We start from the raw sequence: 22588 nt of genomic DNA, 5'->3' as shown, positions 1-22588 counted from the left end.
AAGTACTATAAGAAGCTGCCAAACACTAAATATTTTGTGTGGCTCTCAAATAAACTCATTTCTGAAACAATGATATCATATCCACTCTTAGTATGAGTACAGATTTTTATTTGTGCTTATCCAGAAGGAATGAGAATTTAGCCACTAAACTTCCAAATTACAGACCTGTGTGGTTTTAAATGTGTTTTTCTTTTATTTAATCTTGGTTCTAGTACAGACACTAATCCCAGAAGTGTGTGTCAATGTTTGGAAATTAGTTGGTGGCTGTTATTTCTCTTTCACATTTGTTGATGCACTTTATTGTTATCTGGTGAGAAGAAGGAAGAAAATGTGCACATAAGTTTGTGAGGATAAAACAGCTCATCAGTGTTAAGAGTACATAAAATTCCTAGATGAAAAGGAATGTAATGTAGCATCCAAAGCCAAATGTTCAGTTTTGAACTCATTTGCTTATTGCAGTGAGATTTTATTCAGAAATGTGGGTTGTGGAGAAATTTCTGGCAAAAGATAYATTATTTGGAACTGGAACTGGAAAAATTCAGTTTTGTTCACTTATAGGAATTGATAGTAAGMGACTACATGAATGCAGCATCTTCAGGAAACGTAGGTACCACTGTTGAATGAATATTTTGCTACCAGAAATTTTGAMTTTGTTTTTTCACTTCTTTTGGTTAGTTTCTATGGAAAAAGTCAAATGATCCTAGTCTTTATCTGATGAAAGTTTACTTTCAAAAGCTTGCTTTCTGAGCAGCAGCCCTAGTGCAGTGGAAAACAATGTTGGGGTAATGGGAGTGGAACAACTGTAGAAGTTTCAGCATTAGAGCAGCTGATGCTTRAACTGCAAGATAAGAATTCAGAATAAAGAGTGTCTTATTGATGTGCTTACAGAAGTTTGCATTCTGTCGAGCATCTCTTACAGAAACCCTTTAAACTTCCTTTTGTTCCTTAACCTGTCCTGTGAAGGATGTTTCTTTTTGTTTGTTTTTTTTTTGTTGTTGTTTTTTGTACCTTCCTTCCCTCTCTTCCACTGAGGAACTGAGAGAGATTTGCTGCAATAATCATAWTGTAGAGCATGCACAAGGAAGAGGAACTCATTTGAACAGGAGCAAGATATGTAAGAAACGAGGTATTATTTAAAATAAATTAGTGCTGCCAACATTCCAGACCAAGAGCACAGTCTTGACTAAGCTTTTTAAATCCTTTAAATTCAATAGGATAGGTTGTTTTGAAACCCTTCCTATCTGGAGAAGGGGGAGGAATGGAGTTTCATTGTGATTTGGCAGTAGGAAGAGAGAATTCCAGYCTGACTCCAAAGATTTGTTAGATAGAAGGAGAGCAGGTAGCTTTAGTGAGAGATCTGGAGCACGCTTTTTTGCCTGGGCTCGTACTTTGAGTTGTGTGGCATTAAAACAGCAATCATTTATGTGATCACCATGTGACTTGTGAACTTCTAGCATTCAGTTTCATTTTGTACRAGATTCAAGAATATCTCTTCATTTAAATTAGATGTTTTCTTCTGGTATGTGTCCTGTCAGGAAATTAAAAGATTAAAATACAAGGTTTTATGAGTAACCTTATCAGAAATTTGGATCCTGAGATGTTTTCTTCAGGAAGATGAACTGATTTATACAGGAATAGATGTAATGTAATTGGAATTTTTCCCTGCACTGAAAAAAGCAGAGAGGATGAAGAACCATCATAATAGTATTAGATACATCTTACTGAAATCTACAACTGTATCTTTTAAGCTGCCTTTTTGATTATGTACCCAAGCACAGAATCAAGAGTGATGATATCTTATATCTGGTAATTATTCTTAACTGCAGTGTTCAAAGAGGCCGCTTCTAGAGAGCTGCTTTCTGATTAGATATTGGAAATACGTTTTTAGTACGTAACCATGAATTCAGGTGTAAATCTCTGATTTTTTTCCTCAAGATATAAATTGAGATGTAGGTCTATAGTAGATAAATTCTGTTCGAGGTGACTTGCTAACAAATCCAGAAATATAAGAATTTTTTCAGTATTTGCTATGACAGTGAATTGGAAAGCTCACAGAACTAAGAATAAGGGTCTGAATTGKTCCTATAAAACACTTAGTCCTCTGTGAACTAGAAAGGTAAGAATTGTTTTAATATGCATATTTTTCCTACTGTCATGAGATGAATTGGAGCAGGATTTTGTAAAATGACTGATAAATTGCTTAAGACTATAAAACTAAAGTTGTCTAGAAATATACTGTTTTTTCTTTAAAATAGCTTGGGTTGCTAGGAGTGTTTTTTGATCTGAACAGTCAAGCGTATCTTCTTTCTAGTTAAAAATAAAAGAAAAAGAATATAATTTTCTATGGGGAACAGAAGGTCCTCAGTTCAATTTTATTTTCAGCATTTTGTACAGTTTAAAGTGAAATCCCTTGAAAAGTAGGTAGTGGTGTTTCAAGGGATCAGCAGTAAAACACAGCAATGTACTGTGATTTTTGAGCTTTGTCCTTGTATATAAGATCAAGGTTACACTTATGTTTGAGGACATTGTTTATACAGTGCATAAATGTACTAACACCTGTAGTGAAGTATAATTCATATAGACCACTGAATGTTTGACCTGGAGGGAAAAAGAGAAATAATGGAAGTATATCATCCAAACACTCTTTAAAATGTCAGAATTGTTAAATCTTTAAAGAAATTAAAGGATCTTTCCTTTATAAGATATCATAGAATTCACCATATCAAGTATGAATGTTTGAATATTTTAATTTAAAGGTGAAAAGAAAAGTTTATTGACAGCTAAGGATGAAGATGACACCTTTAATGAATGATCATCTGTGAGCTCAGACCTCTTCCTCCACAAAGAATGTTTTTTCAATGTATCATGTAGATAATATCTAAACTTACACGTCATTTTACATCCACCTCCCTCTGCACAGTCCCTTAAAGGAAAGGAGAAAAGACAAACATRCAAAAACATAGAAAGAGCAGACACTCCATTGAGTTTTCTTTTGTCTATCCACTTAGTATATGTTGTATTCTTCCTGGACTTTTCCCTCTCTTCAGTCTTGATTTTAGTTTTCATATATTTCCTAAATGTATGAGTAGACTTAAATGTTGTCCATGGAGAGGTAACAGCCCAAACAAATACCAACACATGTTGAGCTTATCCATGCCTCTAATTTGGTAGAAATGCACRTAAAGCAGCATTGAGATCTGGCTGTTAATCACTGCAGCTGTCTTGGAGGAAACATTAAGGCTTTCCTTCAGAAKTTTCTTTTAGTGCAGATGAACTGCTCATTAGCTGTGTGGTTTTCCAAAAACTGCTTTAAAAAAGTTGAGAAAAAGTGAGTTGATAGTCTTTTCTGCTTGGCTTGTTGTATTTACCTAAATGTAAGGCAGGGTTTGATGTTCTGTTTTGTTTACCTCTCGGCCAAAAAATGTAAGCCAAAAAAGATACCTCCTCCAGATTGCATTGTATTGTCTCATGCTTGCAGCTGAAGAGTCTGAAGGTGTTCCCTCTGCACGGTCTTGATTTTACCATTGCTGTTTAGAATATGAAAAACATTTGCTCTTGATAGCAGTGCATTGAAAATAAAGTGAGAATCTACCTCTGCTTGAAMAAGTCCCCAAAGATCAGGTCATCCACAGCAGGTGTTTCTGCGTAGGCCCTGGATAGGGGCAGAACGAGAGCCTGGCACACGTGCTCACCAGGTACAGGCTCTTGGTGCTTGGCTGGTCCCCACCATCAGCTGGTGCTCGCAGCAAAAGCTGCGGGGGGAGGGGATTGAAGGAGGGATGGCATGGAGACATGGGTTGCCCCCAAGGTAGGGGAAGCCACCAGAAGGAAATCACAGTGCACCTGGGTATCTGTGGTTAGAATTGCTCTATACTCTGGCATTGTTTCTTCCCCCTTTGCAGCAGACTAAAACCAGAGAGAACTTAATTAATACTTGCTATGTTTTCTGATAAGTATGTTAGAGGATTAGAAAGGAAGAAATATATGGAGAAATAATTTTTTTCCCCAAAATACTGACTAGGTTGAATGAGGATTTAATAAAATCATCTAACTACAAAAATCCTCTCTTGCTCAGCATTTTTTGTCTGGTCTCTAGAAAGTTGCCAGTACTATCTTTTCATCTTTGTCGTGCTTTCTAAATGAAATAAAAATAAATCTCATAAAGCAAAACTAAAAAAAAACAAGCTGAAATATCCTTTCTTCTTTTCTTTTAAAATCCTTTAAGATTGTCTTTAGACAGTTTCTTAATAGTAATCCTCTGTTTGCACAAAAGGCTCAAGACCTGTTTTTACTATAAACTGCATTGGTGTTCATACTCACTTCCAGCTTAGCTAAGACCTATATAGAATGTTTTTGTGTAACTCTGTTATAATTGTTCTTTTAAACATGAGTAAGTGATATGGCTACTAACTAGTATCGCTGTAATTTAATGTGTGTTAATATGGTTAACAGCTTGTTTCTACAGAATACTAATTTTTTTGTCCTTTGAAATACAATTTTAAATCTGTCAAAAGCTAAAAATGAACACTGTCTACTTCATAAAAGGCTTGCTATTCCAAAAAGGGTATAGAAATAGCCTTTTCTTTTTAAGAAAGATATCCAAAAGCTTAAAAAAGCTTGCCAGAGCAGTTGAATGCTTATCACATGAACAGGAAAGATAATCTTAAATATCATGTGTTTTAGAGTGTCGTATTGATTAAGTATTTGCATCTTGATATGCCCCAGATGAGGCAATTTTGTCACAGCAGTACTAACAAAATAAAAATAAACTTTGAAAAGGGGAATGTTAGATCATATAAAGATCACAGCATTAAACCTAGTGAACACCATATAAAAAAATAGAATATTATTGCATGAGTATGAACTCATACAAGTCTAGAACTCAAACTTGTGCTTTTCTTTGCTGCGGCAGCCTATCTTGTAATGTTCTTGAGACTTTTCCCCTTCTGCCACAATAGAGGTAGCAGGATAAAATAACATTCCAATTTGCTACTTTTCAAAATATTAATAATTTTATTCTTGTCATAGTTTCTAGAGATTTCCTGTTGTGAAAGTACAATATCCTTTTCTTGACAGGCTCAGTTTTTTTCCATACTGTGTTCCTCAAATTATGAAGCGCAAATATTAGTGCAACAGTGGGGCAGCCTTGACTGTAGGGCGCCTTTGGCTTATGGGAAAGGAGGAAGGAGCTGACCCGAGGGGAGTGCCTGCTGTTTGCACCCGCTGTGCTCACGGGGCTTGGAAGGTGCCCGCTGCCCAGCCATCCCTGCAGTGTGTCACGGATCAGCTTAGTGGCAGAAGATAATTGATAACTGCAGTAATACTACAGTTCTGTATGTACTTGATATCAAATACTTTGTGTGTATAGCAGTATCGTGGTACCCATGGTATTAATCTTGTGTCCTGCTCTGCCTCTATTGCAGTGTGTTCTTCAAACCTCTTACTCCCTTTTAGCCAAACATTTAGAAGTATCGTGATAGGCAGCTGTATAGTATACCCTTCACGGGGCTTCAGTTTTACAACAGGCACTGAGAATTTGGAAGTTATATTTTCGAGCATGCTGCTGGAGTTCTGAAAAGAACTATGTTCAGCATAATTTGAAGAGGGGCAAGATCCCCTCCCGCCATTTTCCTTGTCTGATCTTGATKGTAGGCTAATAGGATACTTACCATGGGGAAAGCACCTTACCAACTGCAATGGTGATGACTTGCTTCGATTGCCTAGTAAGTCTTGCTAACTTCAAGCATGAAGTCYTTTTATGCTTGAATGGGACTTTGAGAGCTAGAAAGGGCCTTGTGATATGCTAGGTCCATCAAAGATGGTCATCATTAAAACTGTGGACTGCCTACAAAATATATTTGGGGTTTTCTTTGGGAAATTTCACTTTATTCTTTTTCCTGAATGGTGAGTTTACGTATTAAAAGATCATTTAAATGAACCTCTGATTATTTCGTCTGGAAAGACTGATTCACGGTCATAGGGTTCATGAACGTATTGGATGGGAAATTTTTTTCAAACATCTTTTCATATGTTACTATTATATAAACATAAAGAGTTTATTTTTTTGGTTGAATGATGGACGACTGTGTTGACTCCTTAGTAAGAAGAGTGTTTTCTGGGTGTTTTTGTGTGCTTCATTACTTTGTATCTCTTTAAAAAAGACTTCTAAACCACTCGAGACAGAAAACAGGCTTAACTTTTGTGCTCTATTGGAGCTACACAGAAATTCGTTGCYGCTAAAGTAGTCTTGAGGTTTCCTGTTTGCCGATGTTTTGTAAMGCAAAATACAAGGTGGTGTAGCATAACTGCAGTTGTATTAGAGGTTAGCATATCAGATATATTGCAGGGCAGCAAGAAACAAACGTTGGTTAGAAGTTGTTGAACGCATCCGTTTGAAGAACAAAAAACAAAACCTGTCAGCATTGTGCCACTAAACAGTAGGAGATGGTGTGTGTGGGTTTTTGATAAGAGTCAAGATAAGATTGTTTAGGTAGTATGGTTTTAAATTATTAGTTCAATAAGGCAGATTACAATTAAATCTGGTCCTTCACTTTTTTTTAAGATATACAGGTCACTATTTTAGTAAGAAAGCATTTTAGTAAGAATTTAAAACTATTTAAAATATTAAAATATTTTAGTAAGAACTGTCATCTGAAAACACTTGTTCYAGTGCGGTCAGAGTTGAACAGATTTTAAATCCAGAAGAGGACCATCATAACATTTTTTTTGTAAGTGCACAGGGCAGAGAATCTTGCATGCTATTAACCATTCCACCAGGCTGTATCGCCCTCAAGTTTTTGTCTGTAATTATTTTTTTTTCCCAAATGACTCATGAGGAAGCTGAGTACTATTGAGGCAAAATCAAATGTCTCGGGACCTGCTAGAAACATTTGTGTTATCTGATGACCCTTCCTTTGAAGTTACTCTGATCTGTCAGTTAGCTAGTGGCTAATCCATTTACTATAGGTTACGTGGACTTACAAACAATTTTTTGTTTCTTTTCAGCTCCTAATTTAGGTCTACAAATGTTTGAGTGACCGTGACTATCTTCCTTAAAACCTTTTTGATAAGTATTAATTACACCTCAATAATCTGTTGCTGTGCTATGTGTTTTTTTTTTTTTTTTCCTTAGTATTAGTGTTAGGCTGGCTACCTGACAGTGTTTTCAAGGACATCTAATTTAGGTTTTCACATTAGTGGCACATACAGTTTCCCAGAACTTCCTCATAGCTCCAAGTTTTCATCAGAGTTGATACTAGAATTATAAAAGCCTTATGGCCAGTTCTTCTGATATTTTAACAAGAAAGCATACACTTGCAGATTTAAGTGTTTAAAGTTGTTACTATTCTTACTATCCTAGTTAATGACAGAGCAGAAAATGGTTGTCAATATGAAGTAATGTCATAGCACAGAAGTACATACTAAATGCTTTTTTGTTACTTCATGGTCAGGAAACTTTTTGTCTAGTTTTATACTTGTGTCTGAGTACATTAAGTATTAGTAATATTTTAATAACTTTTTAATATTTCTTAATTATAGGGACTACTTTTGATACCTTTAGTKTGCATTTCCTGAGTTGTGCTGCTTGCTATCATTGCTATCATTTTTTTTATTAAAAAAAATGTGGTGGGGAGGAGACAGAAAAAAATGCTAGTTTTTTTTTTCCTTGGTGGTGTTTTTTTAAACCTCATTTCTTAAACAGGRTATCCTTTTAACTGTATAATACCTCTTTCATAACTGCAGAATTGTATGAGATTGGAAAACACAATAAAACATTCTTCTTTCATAGATAAAAAATTATTTACGTCTTTGCATTCGTTCTTTTCAATTTCATGGTTATATTCAGATTTTAAAAATTGACCATCTTAACATCTGTTTCTACTAATTATGTCTATGTTCACTTTGTACATTGAATTAAATTAGCTAATGATCATTCAYACTTACTCAGCTATCAGTTTTAGTTCAGTAGTCAGCAAATCTTAATGAGACGTAATACTGAAATACCCCAACTTAATTGCCACACTTATATTAAAGTAGTCAGTAATTTTAGGCAGTCTAAGTATGTGTTTCAGTTTTAATACCAGTAGAACATGAATTCTTGAGAATATAKTCCTTTTCTCTGTCCCAATCTGAAGTTCCCTAAATGGCCGGGGGGAACAATTTTGTGTGTGTGTATGTATATAGTATAGTAAGTATGAAGCTCCTTAAGCATTCAGATCCTGTTGTTCCTTAGTCACTAATTGAAAACATCTGAAAAGAGGCCTTTATTCAGTTTCAGCTTTTTCTGCACTCCCTCCTTCCTACACATAATATGTCCGGTGGTTTTAGATTTTGAGTCCTGAACCTGTTGTTAAATATTTGGTCTCAATTCTCAAACTTAAAGCTTAAGAAATCTTAAGACAAGATTTCTGAGCTGAGGTCCACCAGAGCTTCAAATTTGAGTCTTCCATGTGACTTGTGTTCTAATATGTTGCAGATTTTTCTACTCAAGTATCTGTTTGACACTTCAAAATTGTTTAGATGAATGATGAATGTTTGGTCACTGTGGTTATTTAGCTGGAACTTTCTTTAAAAAGAGGGGAAMAATATTTGTCTGATAATTTTTGGTGCAGTGACCTCTTTCCAATGAAATGTGTCCCTTRGGGTGGATTGGCCCATATAACATGCAATATTGAAGTTCTGAACTGCATAACCTGTTAGAAAAGGTGGCCGTTAATTGATCCATCTGCATTTATCYGAGCACGGCAAATAGCCCAGGTAACAAAGCATAGGAAGTGCTTTACCATTTTACCAAAGGGCTAAAATTAGCCCTAGTTTGGKTCAGCTTATTTACTACCTTTAAATCTCCCTGCATTTTGAGATTCTCTTGTACCAATCATTAGAAACACGTGGTGTTTTGTGGTTTGTGTTTCATGAGTTTGAATTTGGTCTTTGCCTTAAGGACATTATATTTCCCGCTTCTGTGGCAAGAAGTAAGCTGTCTTCAAATGTGCTTCCTGTAAGTATCAAAAATGCTGAGTGTTTTATTGGAAGTAGCTAGAAGTRTGTCAAAAGAGTGTAGTTTTTTTCCACAAATTTTCATTTCAATTCACATTGCTTTTCAATTCTTTCTGAGTGTAGTCTTTAAGGCTGCTTAATCTCATATGCAGAGTTATGTTTTTGAAGCCTTTTCGTATGTTAAAACTTATCCTTCCACACTGAATTGAAGAAGGAAGGCAAAACTTCAAACCTCATGAAACASTAGGCAGGCTTCTTGACATAGATTGCATCTTCATAAATAAAAAAGCTTCAGACCTCAGAGTGTGTATCAGATAGAGTAATCTAATAAAAGCTCTTTTATTAATTACTGAGCACTCTAGCACATGGACTTACTCTGAAAGAGACTGTGATGGAAAGAGATTCTTYCCCCCTCACCCCCTGTGCCATTTCCCTGGAGGACCAAATATTGCCTAGTTGTGGTTTATGAAAGATGACCAGGGTGGAGGTCTGGTGGCTGGGCCAGCAGCAGCACATGCTGCAACCGCAGGGGGCAAAGCTCATTCTCTGACTTGGTGGAGGAGGAGTAGTGCAAGGGATGGTTGTTCATACCTCAAAACTTAGAGAAAACTGTCGTGTCTCTTTATTTTTCAAGACAGTTAACTAATACCATATTGTAATTATGTATCTTAGGTACATCAATGTCATATAAAAGCCTACGTATTGGTTAAGGATAGCACCTTTTTTAAAGTGTATCTTAGGAGTACATCCAATTGCAGAACAGTCTTTGTTAGTATCTTTATGACTTGAACGATGACTTCCTATTAATAGAATTTTTGCTTGTTCCCTTGGTGAGAGATTAAATTATTACTGTCAGTCACTTTCAGCCGTGTTCATTTCTGCAAAATAAATTGTGAACAACAGGAGCAAGTGCTKCTTTCCTCACTGCATCTTTAAAGCTCAACCTTGGTTCCTGTTTTCATGATCTGACCTAACTGTATCAACCTTATCCTTTCTCCCAAGGGCAGGAGAAGATGCTCATTTTCTGCCCGCTGGGCCAGGGCATTGAGTTAGTGGGAGTTGTGACTTGTGCCTTAGTAAAAGGGAGAAGATTTCTGAGTCCAGATGGCACACTGGAATGGATTCTTTTTTGCTTAGCTTTGTGGAAGAAACACATTATCCTTGTTTGAAAAATAAAGTTTTCTGGGCCTCCTGCCCTCGAGAGAAAGTAAGACCTATATAACAAGTTCTTAAAGTCTGATACTTTTTTTTCATAAGTTACATATATAAATCCAGGAAAAGTTTGGTACCTTGTTTTTGTTCTGCCTTTTTTTTTCCCCCCAATTCATTTATATTTTACTGGTTGTTCTTTAAAAGTAGCTTCAGCACCTGCTTTTAATGAGTTTAAATTACTTCTGCAAAGCTTGTTATTCCTAAATACTGTTGAAATATTTAGATGCTTTAAAATTAGAACAAAAATGCTTGTAGTCAATATAAAGTGACTGACCAGTTTGTGTTAGCATTTTTTTAATTAAGTACTGAATAAGATACTGAGATGGGGTTTTTTACTTTAGATATTTATAACTGCAATTTATTTTTAAATTAATCTTTCTTAATCCTTCATACTGATCTCACTTTCCCTCTGTCTTTTCTTAAAAAAGTTTATTGATTTACTAAAATGCTGTTGAGTTGACATTTAATTAATTTCAGGTGAAATGAATTATGAACAATGAGAAATGCATCACTAGCAGTTGTACAGGTTTGTGACAGCAAATTCTGTTCAGTTCCTCTACACTGATGTTCTGTAGGGTTCAGTTTCAAAAGTAACAGTTCAGAATCCCACGGGCGGGGAGGGGGTTGTTTATCTTGTTCTTTGTTTTTTGGATTGTCTTCTACCCTTGATAAATTCTTGTATCGTTGACAGCTTATTAGACGTAAMCTTTTCTTTCCTGGGGTTTCTTCTGATTAAAGCCTCTGCAGGAGCTGCAGTGTTAGATATTCCTTTGTCCTACCTTAGGGCTAGCTAGAATGCTTCCCTTGTTTGAACAGGCTTTCAGGACAGTCCSAAATACACTGTAACTTGCATTTAGCCTGACTGAAGGTTTTTTCCACTGCCTTCCCTTGCTGGTAGAATTTCCAGTTTTTCTTTCTCTGCCAAGGGCCTGCTTGTATTAGAGCATTTTTACGTGTGTTCCTGTAGTAGTGCAGCTGGCAGTGAAAACAGGACCTGTCTCCTAATAAAACTATCAACTAGGTGAAGGGAAGAAGGTGGCTGAAAGCACCTGAGCTCAATCCAGACAAGTTTTTTTTATTCAGGTATTCCTAGCATTGCTGCAGTTTTTCTGGAAAATGGTTAAAAAAATTCCATGTAAAAATTCCCGCTGTTACTGATATCATTAATGAAAGTGCCATTATAGTGGAGCAGTTTGAGATCACCTTAAGCCCTCTTGTCATTTCAGTTCAGTGCTTATGCTAGACTTTCCCCTGCTAAACAATACTTTGTACTCATTGGTTTCGCTTTCTCCTTTTTAGTTTTTAACTTCTGACTATAATATTCAGAAGAACACACCGAAAGTTTTTTGGAGAAGTTATATCTAAGCAATCATAGTTCCTGGAAAATAATGAGATTTTATTTTGGATCCAGGTACCAGGACTCTATCTGCACTCTTACAGCTGTATTTGAAAATATAGTTAAAGCTTGCCTAGTTATTGTAGACAACTTGTGTTTCAGTAGCTACAATACTTAAGGCTCAGGTGTAAATGATGTGCTTCTGTTCAGATAGAAGCATTTGCCTAGAGGATAGGATCTACACGTTTCTTTTGGCTGCAGATGTTTTGATATCATTTACCATTGACTTTTATTACTACAATGGTTATGATAGGATCTCCAAAAGTCCTTGTCTGGTAATCAAGCTTGGCTTTAATTTTATAGTATATTAATATTCACAGAGTAAGAGTACAGTAGCTTACTGTTTATAACCGATTATTTCTAACGTTTTGGCAAACACAGTGTTGGTAAAACTAGCAATGAAAAAGCTCACTGAAAGGGGGTTGTAGGGTGTAGGATGTTAGGATGGTGAGGTTTGAGTTTTTTGGTTGGTTGGTTTGTTTGGAAAACTGCAGTTGGAAGTTGGATTACCAAAAGGTAAAGCAACTAACCATTCATGCTTYGCTGCAGTAAGCCAGAAAAGCCAAGGCCATATACACTTTTCAAAATCAAAACATGATTTTGTAGTGAGAAATGGCTGTGTTAGACTTCACAAATTTGCAATTGTTTTCATAGATATTTTAGAGCTTTTTATTGATGCTTTTTAAAGCGTGGCATTATTTGATGCCATCTTATTGTGATATGAGGAAACGATTCTCTGTTTCATACCTAAGACTTCAGAGCATTTTGAACTAACATGCTGGAAGGCTGAACACTCTTAGCAGTCAAAGATTTTCTTCATGTGGAGAGTCATGTTAATTTGGATCTATTGGAACTGGAATATTTGCCTTTAACTGAATTTTTGGTTGTACAGTGTAAAAGCAATATAGTAATGATTTTTCACATCTTACATGCATGTCAACTTTTTGTGGGATACAAATGTTTTGGAAGGGCACTTTTTTCTTTCTTTCTTTTTTCTCCCCTTCCCACCCCCCTACATTGTGCCTACATCTATCTGTCGTTTGCTTCTAGTCTCTTCTCTGGCCCTTACTCCTGTGCTGTAGAAGCATTTTGATACAGTCAGTTCTACAGCACCCCTTCTGGAGAATAAATATGTCTTTATTCACATCTAAAGCAATCTTAGTCCTGCAAATGTCCCAGGAAATGCCTTATTGCCCTTTAAGGGGCCAGTCTAATGATGTAATCATAAGAAAGTTATTTTAAGAACTTCAGTACCAGTCTCCCCACACTGAAAAAAAACCTTCATATGTGCACACACGTGTGCATACACAGCTCGAAATGTTTAACTGCCATTATATGATGCATTTTGACCGTCTAGATAATGCCTGGTTCTCATCTCTTCTTGAGTAGGAATGCTTTTGCCATTAAACATTAAGCAGCACCTGCAGTGCTTTACTGAGTTGGGTTCTGTGTGAGCATGCTGCCTGAGAAACTTGGCTTCTCTGCATTTCTGAGAAACCTGTAAAGTGTAAGAAGTCTGCTTTCCAAGTGATGTTATTCCTCATTGAGTGGCATTYCTACACTTGGATGGTAACCATCTCCAGGCTCCCTGTCCTGAGTGAATTTCCGAGCGCTGTGTAGTTGCTGCCACCGAACGTGAAATGTGCGTTCTCCCTTTGCTTCTGGCCTTGCCTCGCACCTGGGGGAAACTCTGTTATGGCAGGAGCCAGTTTAATGTTTTAGTTTCAAAGGAGTAGGAGGAGTCTAGTAGTTTTCCATCAGACGTTATTAAAATACTGCACCTARTATATTCATATTTATTAAGATATTGTAAGGTAGATGTGGAATTTTAGTTTACTTTTATTGTGAATATGGCACTTTTTAGAAGTAGAACTTGTTTGGTTGCAGCGTCAGCCAACTGTRCTGGTAGTGCCCTATTTCTTTATGTTCTCCATATCTCTAGGAATRTTCAGAATTGACCATCTCACAATTGCTGAGATAAAATAAACTGATCTAAATTAGAGAGAGATATTATACTGACAACACCGACATCTGGAACAGGCTTGACTGCAGTCTCCCTACGRCTACATCATCTTATTGATCTGTTGACTGTGTCCATTTTATGTGAATCAGAAAACAGGGCAGTTTTACTAGAGACTGTGTTCAAAAGCTCATATTCTCCTATGTCTTTRTCATTGTCAGATGGGATTATTGTTTTAGGGTGGAAAAAAAATTTAAAGGGCATAGTGACTTATTTCTTGTAATAACACCAGTTGTAAACCCTTCCTTGAATAGGTCATGGACATTTTCAATTATAAGAACTCTGTTTCTTCTTAATTACTGAAAACAGCATAACTGGGATTTTATTTCATCTTGGGGCTGTCAACTGTGTAAACTTATACTTGAATCTTGTTTTCAATTGCTGAATATTCCTTTGTGTTTTCTGATTTGAATGCGAGGAATTAAACCTCTTGATTTCAGATTCATGTTTTCAAAAATGTCTTTGGCTGTTGTGGCAACGTCATGCCTGTTGTCTGTGMTAGATAACATTGTTAGTGCCTTTTRTTTTAAGTGAARGAATGCATCTTYGGTGACAAATAACTCAGCAGCCATAGTTCAACTCTATAGTGATGCTGTCCTAGAAATCAAAACGATGATAAAGGGAGGCATCTATGATACTAGAGTCCAGTGTTGTGCTCTCTGATTAGAGGTTAATTTCAAATAATAAAACAACTTCTTTTTTTCACTTGAGACACTAGACTGCTAGGAAGTATAACATGTTGTTTTCACAATTTGTACCACAGCTAAAGTGAGAAGGGATGTGCGTGTGTGTGTGTGTGTGTGTGTGTGTGTGTGTGTGTGTGTGTATACATACAAATTGCAGAAGCTATCCTTCTAGAACAGGAGTGGTGAAACTTACTTGCTGAACAGAAGACCTCTAAGTAAGGTTTGTGGTTTCTTAATTTTTTCAGTCATGCAAGGAAGTAGGTATCAGACAGTTCACCATGAGATACTGTACTGTTATGAATTAGAAAACATAGTCAAATCATATTAAGAAGATTCCTGGATACTGGCATTTTGAAGTACTGTAGGAATGGTTTCTACTAAACTGTAATTTAATGGAAGTCTTCAGGTGTTTTTGTTTTTTTAAAAAAATCTACTGTACAGATTTTAAAACTACGTTCTCATCTGCATCTCCCTCACCCTCTCTGAAAAAGCAGTGATCACCAGAAAAAAATAACTTCAGAAAACTTATTGCTCAGAATTTAGAGGGCAGAATAAACCGTGGTTTGGTTGGCTGTTAATACATTTGAATGTCACCATTACTTGTATGGGACTCTTTTCTTCCTTTGCATACTGTTGTGCTCACTTGCTGTCGTGGAGTTATGTTATTCSTGGCGATTACCGAGATATGTAGGAAGTTGTGTAAAGACATAGTTGCCTTTAGGCAGCTGACAAAGAGCAAAAGCTTCTAATTAGAAAAGACTACTCATTCAGTCTTAAGAGAAATTAGAATAAGTTTAGGGTAAGGAAGAAAGAAATGAAGTCTAGGAAGACATGGCCAGTGCTGCTCTTTAGCAAGCAGGCGCCCAGTRCCCAGGGCAGGACTGCTGCCAGCTGCCCTCTCCCTGGGGAGCCAAGGGGGGGAGCAAAGGCTTCTCCTAAAGTGGCGGCTAGCTGCTGCCTTTACAAAACATCCTCAACAAAGACTTACTAAAGACAGTACCTTCTTCTTGATGGCAGAGATTTCCCTGCTGGGTTACCTTCCTTATTGAAGTATTTTTAACTTCCTACTTTTAAAAAAAAAAACACAGGAGAACTTGTTTCAGGGCAGAAAAATCCTAAATAAAATGCTAACATAAAGATTAGTGTAGGATTGATATATCAAGTATGATAACTAGGATGGAAGGAAAATACATTTTTGGACTGCTGCTGTATTTTTTTCTGAAATCAAAACCTTGAATGCTAGGTGTGGGATAGTTTTATAATGCTATATACGAAAACTAAATGGGTTTTATGACTTAGCCATTGTTGATATATATCTAAATATTTCATATGCAGAGGAAGAGAACATAACACYATATTATAATTAGAATTTGTTATCAAGTATTGTCATATTTTAGCGACAGCAAAAAGAAAAAAGTTCAGTATGACCTTCTAAAACAGGGGTTCTGTTCTAGGTTTTTTTTCTGTATGTCTTTCTCATTTTTCCCTTCCCTTTCCTTGTTTRTTTCAGAAAGGAGTTTGAAGAAAATTTTGAGCAAGAATTACATGATGTAATTTATTGATGAACGTGTTCTAACATTTTGTTGCAGAAGGACTCCATGAAAGATGACAGAAGAAGTTATTGTTATTGCAAAGTGGGATTACACTGCACAGCAGGACCAAGAACTTGACATCAAGAAAAATGAACGTCTTTGGCTATTAGATGATTCCAAGACATGGTGGAGGGTAAGAAACGCGGCCAACAAAACGGGATATGTGCCATCAAATTATGTGGAACGAAAAAACAGCTTGAAGAAAGGTTCTCTGGTTAAAAATCTAAAAGACACATTGGGTAAGTGCTTTAGTACTTTGGTAGGAGTTTAGTAGAATTGATGAATTTCAGATTGGGAATGTTGTGGGTTTTTTTTGTTTGTGTGTGTGTGTGTGTTTGGTTTTCTTTTTAAGAAATGCTTATATGGACTTTGTAATCTGTAGTTTGAGGTGACATGTTGGACAAGGAAGGGGTAGAGGGAGCGGGGTGGGGAAAATCATGGGGTCCATAACCATTGCTCTTGCATCTCATATAGGAGAGTAAGATTTTATTTTGTTCCAGTTTGCCAGTGCTTATGTTTTCACAGTGGCTGGAGAATTRTTTTTTCATTGAGGTATGAATTGCTGAATCCTCTCCTCTCCTGCCAGCTCTTCTCACACAGAAATAGAAGGATGTGAACTGTATTGTTACAACACAGATAACGTAGCAAAGCTTGATCACTTTATGAATGGGGTTGTATGGTATGGTTATGTGCATATGTCAGGGGTTAGGTTTCTGTGAGCCAAGATGTTCTTTCTGCTTCCAAGTTCTTAGTACTTGCTCTGTTACAGATTTGTGCATAAATTCTTCACAACAATGCATYATCCATATATTCCAAGAAATATATTTAGAAGTCAGGTGAAAAGAATTTTTGTTCCTTTTTCTTTTAATTTTGCAATGATTTTTAGTGACTCTGGCATGGTTAAGTAACTGAAAAATTAAAGAGCTATGCATATGGCCATAATAGATGGCTGGGTAAACATAGCAATAACTTGTTCATAGGATGCATATAAAGCCCAAAAAGCTACTAGTGGTGTTTTAGGATGTAACAATTAAAATAGAAAATGTGTACATATAGAGGTGTTTCAGAGGTATTGGGCTTTTTTTTTGYGTGTGTTGTTTTTTGCCTGTATTTTGTCAACTCTTATATAGGGAAAACTTACTCTGTTGCAGTTTTACTCTCCAACAGAAAAATGAGAATTTGGAATTGAATTTGTTATAAAACGAAAAAAATTCACTTGGAAATAACATGATTATAACTCATGTAGATTTATTTCAGGTTTCTTGTATTTGTGTTGTATACAAGAGGCTAAGTTTCTTGGTTGCTTTTTCATTACTGTGTCCAACATTTCTGAACTGCCATAAAGTACTTAGAAATGAAGGAATAGAGAATCGGTAGCAGGCAAGGAAGGCTATCCCCAGATGTCAGCTGTAATAGTTGAAAYAATGGGCATTTCTCTTAGAATGTATTCATTAGAATGTAAGAAAATGCAATTATGTCTTTTCAAAGTTTTATGTGAAGGAAGATCTTCAGTTTCAGTTAACTAGTTCAAATCAAAATTCCAGCTATGATTTTAACCTCCTATTATTTGGATTTAGCTTATTTAAAGCAACTTTCAGACAAAACATATGTATTTTATGAGCTCATGCATCTCAGTTGTGATATTACAGCAAGTGTTCTTGTAAAATATGGAAACATAATTGATGTAAAAATATCTGAGATATAAATAAAAGTGTATTTAAGTGAAAGAACAGAGGTGTGTCCTTGCATAATATTCGCTTTTACCTCTTTGATTGTGACACAGCTGTATACTGCAGCGTGCTGCACTTAGTTATGGCTGTTGTGCATGAAAAGGTGAGAAAAAACCTTTTGGGTTTCATGTCTGAACTGTAACTATTGTCACATCTTTCAAGCCTCAGCTGTCTGCATATAGATTCACAGATTTTTAAGTTCTAAAGGACCTTTATTATAATCCACTGCCTTTTCTCTACCTTAATAAATGTTATCCATGTTTAGCTATATGTTATTTAGGTCAGGCAGAAAATGCCTGCACGTCAGAGACAAGGTTTTTCTTTTGTAGTGACCCTGTGTCCCTGCTAAGGGTACAGAATTCAAAGTAACTCTCATGCTCTTTTATACTCTTACATCCTGTGACACTAAGAAACAGTCYAAGTGTGCCCAGCCCATAGATTAGYTCAAGTCAAACTTTTTAAGAAAAAAGAAYGTTAGAAGCTTAAGAGTATTCTTTYTTCATGGTTTTTAAATGCTGTGAACTGCTCAGCATAATCAAATTAATGAGTTTGAGTTTGTACTCTGTAGAGCTGCATGATTTTCTTTTTACCTTTACTGAATAAGAATCCCTTGCTAAAATACAGTCTTTAAGCCTCGTTRTACTGTACAGTAATTTCCTGTTCAGAATAAGGAGAGCATGTGTCCTTCCTTAGAGGAGTCTTTGTTTTCAGCAAGTATCAAGGGTGGTTCTTTTTTTTATTATTATTATTATTTTTAAACAATGGCATGGAAATTGCAAGACTGATATTTGACCTTGTGAAATAGTTTTTGAAAGTTCTGTTATGCCCAATGAAACAAGCTCTTAAGTTTTCTTTATAGAAATCTAAAATGTGTCTAGTGCCTAGTTCTTAAACCAAATGTGTCTCCAGCCTTGAGCTTGAAACTGTCATCAAAATATTAGGTACTGAACTTGAAGGGAAGGGAAAAAAGAAAAATYAGTAAGTCTTGTGCAGTCTCAGGAAAGAACTAGCAGATTGTGCTAGCTTTGTCACTGAAGGCAACTAAGACTTGAAAGAGAGGGATTCTGTGACATACCCCGATCCATCTTTGATACTTCCAGCACTCCATCAAGTGGTTGCCTCCACAAACATCCACTTTCCTCTGTCACCTCCTTRAAAAATTGTATTTCTTTGTATTCAAACATATCTCACTTGAAAGCATTGATRTCACTTGAATGATGTAGTGTTACCTATGCGAATGCCCGTCACTGTCTACCACTCTTGTATTCATTCATAACGCTTACCAGCAGTTGATTTATGCTTACTTCTAGGTGTCGAATAAATATGAAAAGTGTCAGCCATAGTTCAAATCATGGCAGACCCTAGAAGAACTATTACTATTTAATTAGTCTCCATAGTTGACTGTTGAAGATGCATCAACTAAACAGTTTTTAATCCATTCAGTGTGTGTTATAATGAAAGTTTATGGCAGTAGTTATTAGATCAGTGTCATATATACAGAGCCAAATACACTACTGAAGTCTATTACATCTGGGCAGTCCTCTTTGTTAGGAAAACTTTTAATCTCATCAAAGAATGAAATCATGCTTGTTCAGTGGCAAAACCAGTTTTAGGAAAACGATGTTGACTGTCTTTTAGTACATTATTAATATAATTCTATTAAAGACTGAGATTCAATCAGCTTTACTGTTTGCCTTAGGGTTCATGGAAGGTTAATGGGCATGTATGTACCAGCAACCCTCAGCCTGCTGTTTTAAAATATCAGCCCATTTTCAGCACTATCCCACTCTTCTGTAATTTCCATTGTATTTCAGGGGATTTGAAGAGGAACATTAGTGAGTAAAACATATCCAGAGCCAACTTTTATATGTACTGGATACAGATTAAAAGGCTGATTAACACTTGCATATGTTGATTAACAGCAGTTACTTGTGGATTGAAAAACAGCTCACCTCAACTCCCAACTGACCCCCACTCATTTTTGAAGAGATACACTTGTATCATCTTGCATCTCTTTCCAAGCAGTTAACCTTTCTGCACCATTAACTTCTGGGCTTCCCCCTGCCCCCTTTTCCCTTCTAAGGGCTTATTCACTTGGGCTGTTTCTTTTTTTGGTTCATGTCATCAGGGAACTTTCCAAATTTTTTAGCTTTCCTTAAGTGACTCTCTGAGCTTTCAAGATTTGTATTTTTTATTTTGATTGTTATCTGTTTTTATCAGTTTTCTGTTTGGTGTATATTACTCCTATATTTTTAAATCTCTTCAGTGAACTAGAATGGATGCACAGCTACAACTGTCCTTTTTTTTTTTTTTAATTTATAGAAATTTAAAGTATAGGCCACCTATTAAGTTTTTTAAATGATTCAACTTYTCATTCCCTTTTTTGTCTTAATGGCACAATGCTGAGAGTAATGGCAATTTAGCTGTTTTAAATTACTGTCTTCTGCTTGCTCATATTGAATGAAATCTGGTAATTATTACTCTTCTTTAGGCAAAAGCCAGCTTCCAGGCCTGTGATTAAAATTTCATCTTTACYTGTAATGAAGTTTAAAATAGTTTCCTTGTACAATATATACATATATTTTTTTTTTTTATTGTGGGGAGGGCATTTTTTGTATACATTTCAGTTAAGTTTTACTAAACGAGAGACCTCCAACATATGTCTTCCAAACTATAGTTTTCTGTAATAATTATTCCTGTGCATTGGAAGGTTATAAACAATTCTGATTATTATGTGATTTGGATGGGTGTTTGCCAGTACCACGCCCAGTGTTATTTCAGAGATCTTTGGTACAGGACAGGAATCCTGCAGACAATAAAGTCAAAGGAAGTCTATGCTTATTGGGTCATGTTTGTCATACTGGATAGGAACATTATCTGAAGAAAGCAAAAACGTAAAATATATATATATATATATATATATATATATATATATACATACATACACATATATATATACACATACACACACACTCATATACACATATATATGTATGTGTGTGTGCGTGTATGTGTGTGTATATATATGTGTATATAAATAAATATAAATATATATATATATATAATTGTTCATATAAAGCAGAAAAACTTCTGCCCTTTTCATCCCTTTGGAAATGATTGTCCTAGCAACAATGCAATGTCTCAGACCGTGGTGTGCCAGAGGTGACCGAAGGGTGCAGTCAGCAAGCATTGCACTGTGGCTTCATGTGAATCCATGATTATCTGAACATAACTGTATTTAGTGCTTGTATCGCTGTTCTGAGTGCTTTATTTGGTGAATGTTTTGTGTGTATAGGATTATTTCCTGAATGTGTGAACACTTGAATTGTTTACCTGTGTCAATCTGTAGATCTAAGCATCAGTTCCTGAGTGCTGCAGCTTTTATACCTTGCCCCCTCAGTTGTATATGTGTGTGCATACACACACATTTGTGTGTGTAGAAATACACATATAATATTTTCACTTATTTGAAAAGTTTTTCTCACATTTGTACTTCTCGTTTCTCCATTTGAGAGCTTTTATTTTTTGTCTGAAATGTCTTTGATCTTTGAAACTGCTGGAGGCATGTAGCTCACATGCTGTTGCTTGCAGTCTCCAGAGTGCGTGCTCTTGCGCACGCTCGCTCTCTGTTTTTCACTCTTTTTTTCTTTTCTTTTTTTTTTTTAAAAAACAACCATTACTTAGTAACAAAAATATATGGAATAAGTCACTTTTATTTTTTAATGCACTGTTTTCTTTAGCACTGGAAAACACTCTTGACTTCCTTTTTAGRTACTTTAGCTTTGGGTTTAAATATTTGTCTTGCAGTCATAGTTCTGCGTAACATGATTATGAACTTTTTTTTCCACAAAGATGTGATCAAGCTTTAACATTTTGTGCAGGAGTTGTATGTGTATGGTTTTGTTTTGTTTTTTGATTTTTGGTTTTTTTTGGTCACAGTGGTCAAACTTTGGCAGTTCTGGCATGTTATTGCAAACTTTCCTTTTCCCCATTCAAATTTTGACAGCTGCTGGGAAGACTTCAAAGTTTTGTCAAGTAGCACATGCCGAAGTGGTGTTTTGTGTTTTCCATTTGATTATTCCCATTCATACTTGGAGTTATTTATAGATATGAAGTCCATATCCAAAATCTTTACTGGTGGAGGAGGAGGCGTTCAGCTTCTTGGGTATCACTGTCTGAATGGTCATTGTGTGTCCTTTATGGTCAGCCAATTAGACCACAATGATTTAGCCAAAATAACTTAATTTTTTTTTTCACTCTACTTGACTAAAAGACTTCAGAAAAGGTCTGCTGCATCTGTAGTTAAACTGTCATTAAAAGTTTGATGTCTTATCAGGCTAGTTCTAGCTTCTGTTTGCTGGGGCTGTCTTTGTTTTTTTCTGCTAGATTTAAGAGCTATTAACAGAAAGCTCTTTTTTTCTACAAGGTATGTTGTCATTCACCAAATCACTTAAAAGCCTTTTCTTTAGTACTGGAAATGAGTCTTTCAGTAGTGAGATTTACTTATTTGACTCTTAAGTTGTTACGGCTCTTACCTAAACTTTTCCCAGTTCTGCAACACTATTTTTTTAATGTGTCAGAAGTATACATAGTATTTCAGCCATAGTCTTAGCTGTTGGTTGACTCTTCTCTTCCTTCTATTTACTTGGTAAGTGTGTGTTTATTCGTCTATGGACTGCCTTTCCCCTGTTAAATATCATAATCATAGAACAGTCATTAAATTGATAGCCTGCCAATATGATCAAATACTGGTTGGAAATATTTTTATTAGTTCTTAATTATCTCTCTTTGGTGTTAATGTTTTCTGGACCCTGTGGGTGTAAAACTTTCTACAGAATCTAAGAATGGTTGAAATGAGAGCAAAGATAGCATTATTTTATGATATATTGTTATATATCATGAGCTCCTAAACCTCATAGAGCTCATTTTACTAAAARATAGACAACAACATGTGA

At 35.8% G+C, this 22588-nt stretch overlaps 1 protein-coding gene across 2 annotated transcripts in view; it reads left to right on the top strand.

The window, feature by feature from the left end:
• The window catches only part of NCK2 (NCK adaptor protein 2), a 92028-nt gene that overhangs the window by 41648 nt on the left and 27792 nt on the right, over positions 1-22588 (top strand). For both annotated transcript variants that reach the window (XM_085320871.1, XM_085320872.1), the window contains one exon: positions 15901-16142. In XM_085320871.1, the coding sequence (XP_085176997.1) occupies positions 15917-16142 (226 nt within the window). In that variant the 5' untranslated portion in view covers positions 15901-15916. The remainder of the gene's footprint in view (positions 1-15900; positions 16143-22588) is intronic.

This window comes from Rhea americana, unplaced genomic scaffold, assembly GCF_003343005.1.
Source record: "Rhea americana isolate MKP2758 unplaced genomic scaffold, rheAme1 scaffold_66, whole genome shotgun sequence".
Classification (NCBI taxonomy): Eukaryota; Metazoa; Chordata; class Aves; order Rheiformes; family Rheidae; genus Rhea; species Rhea americana.
This window is presented reverse-complemented; position numbering and strand designations above follow the sequence as displayed.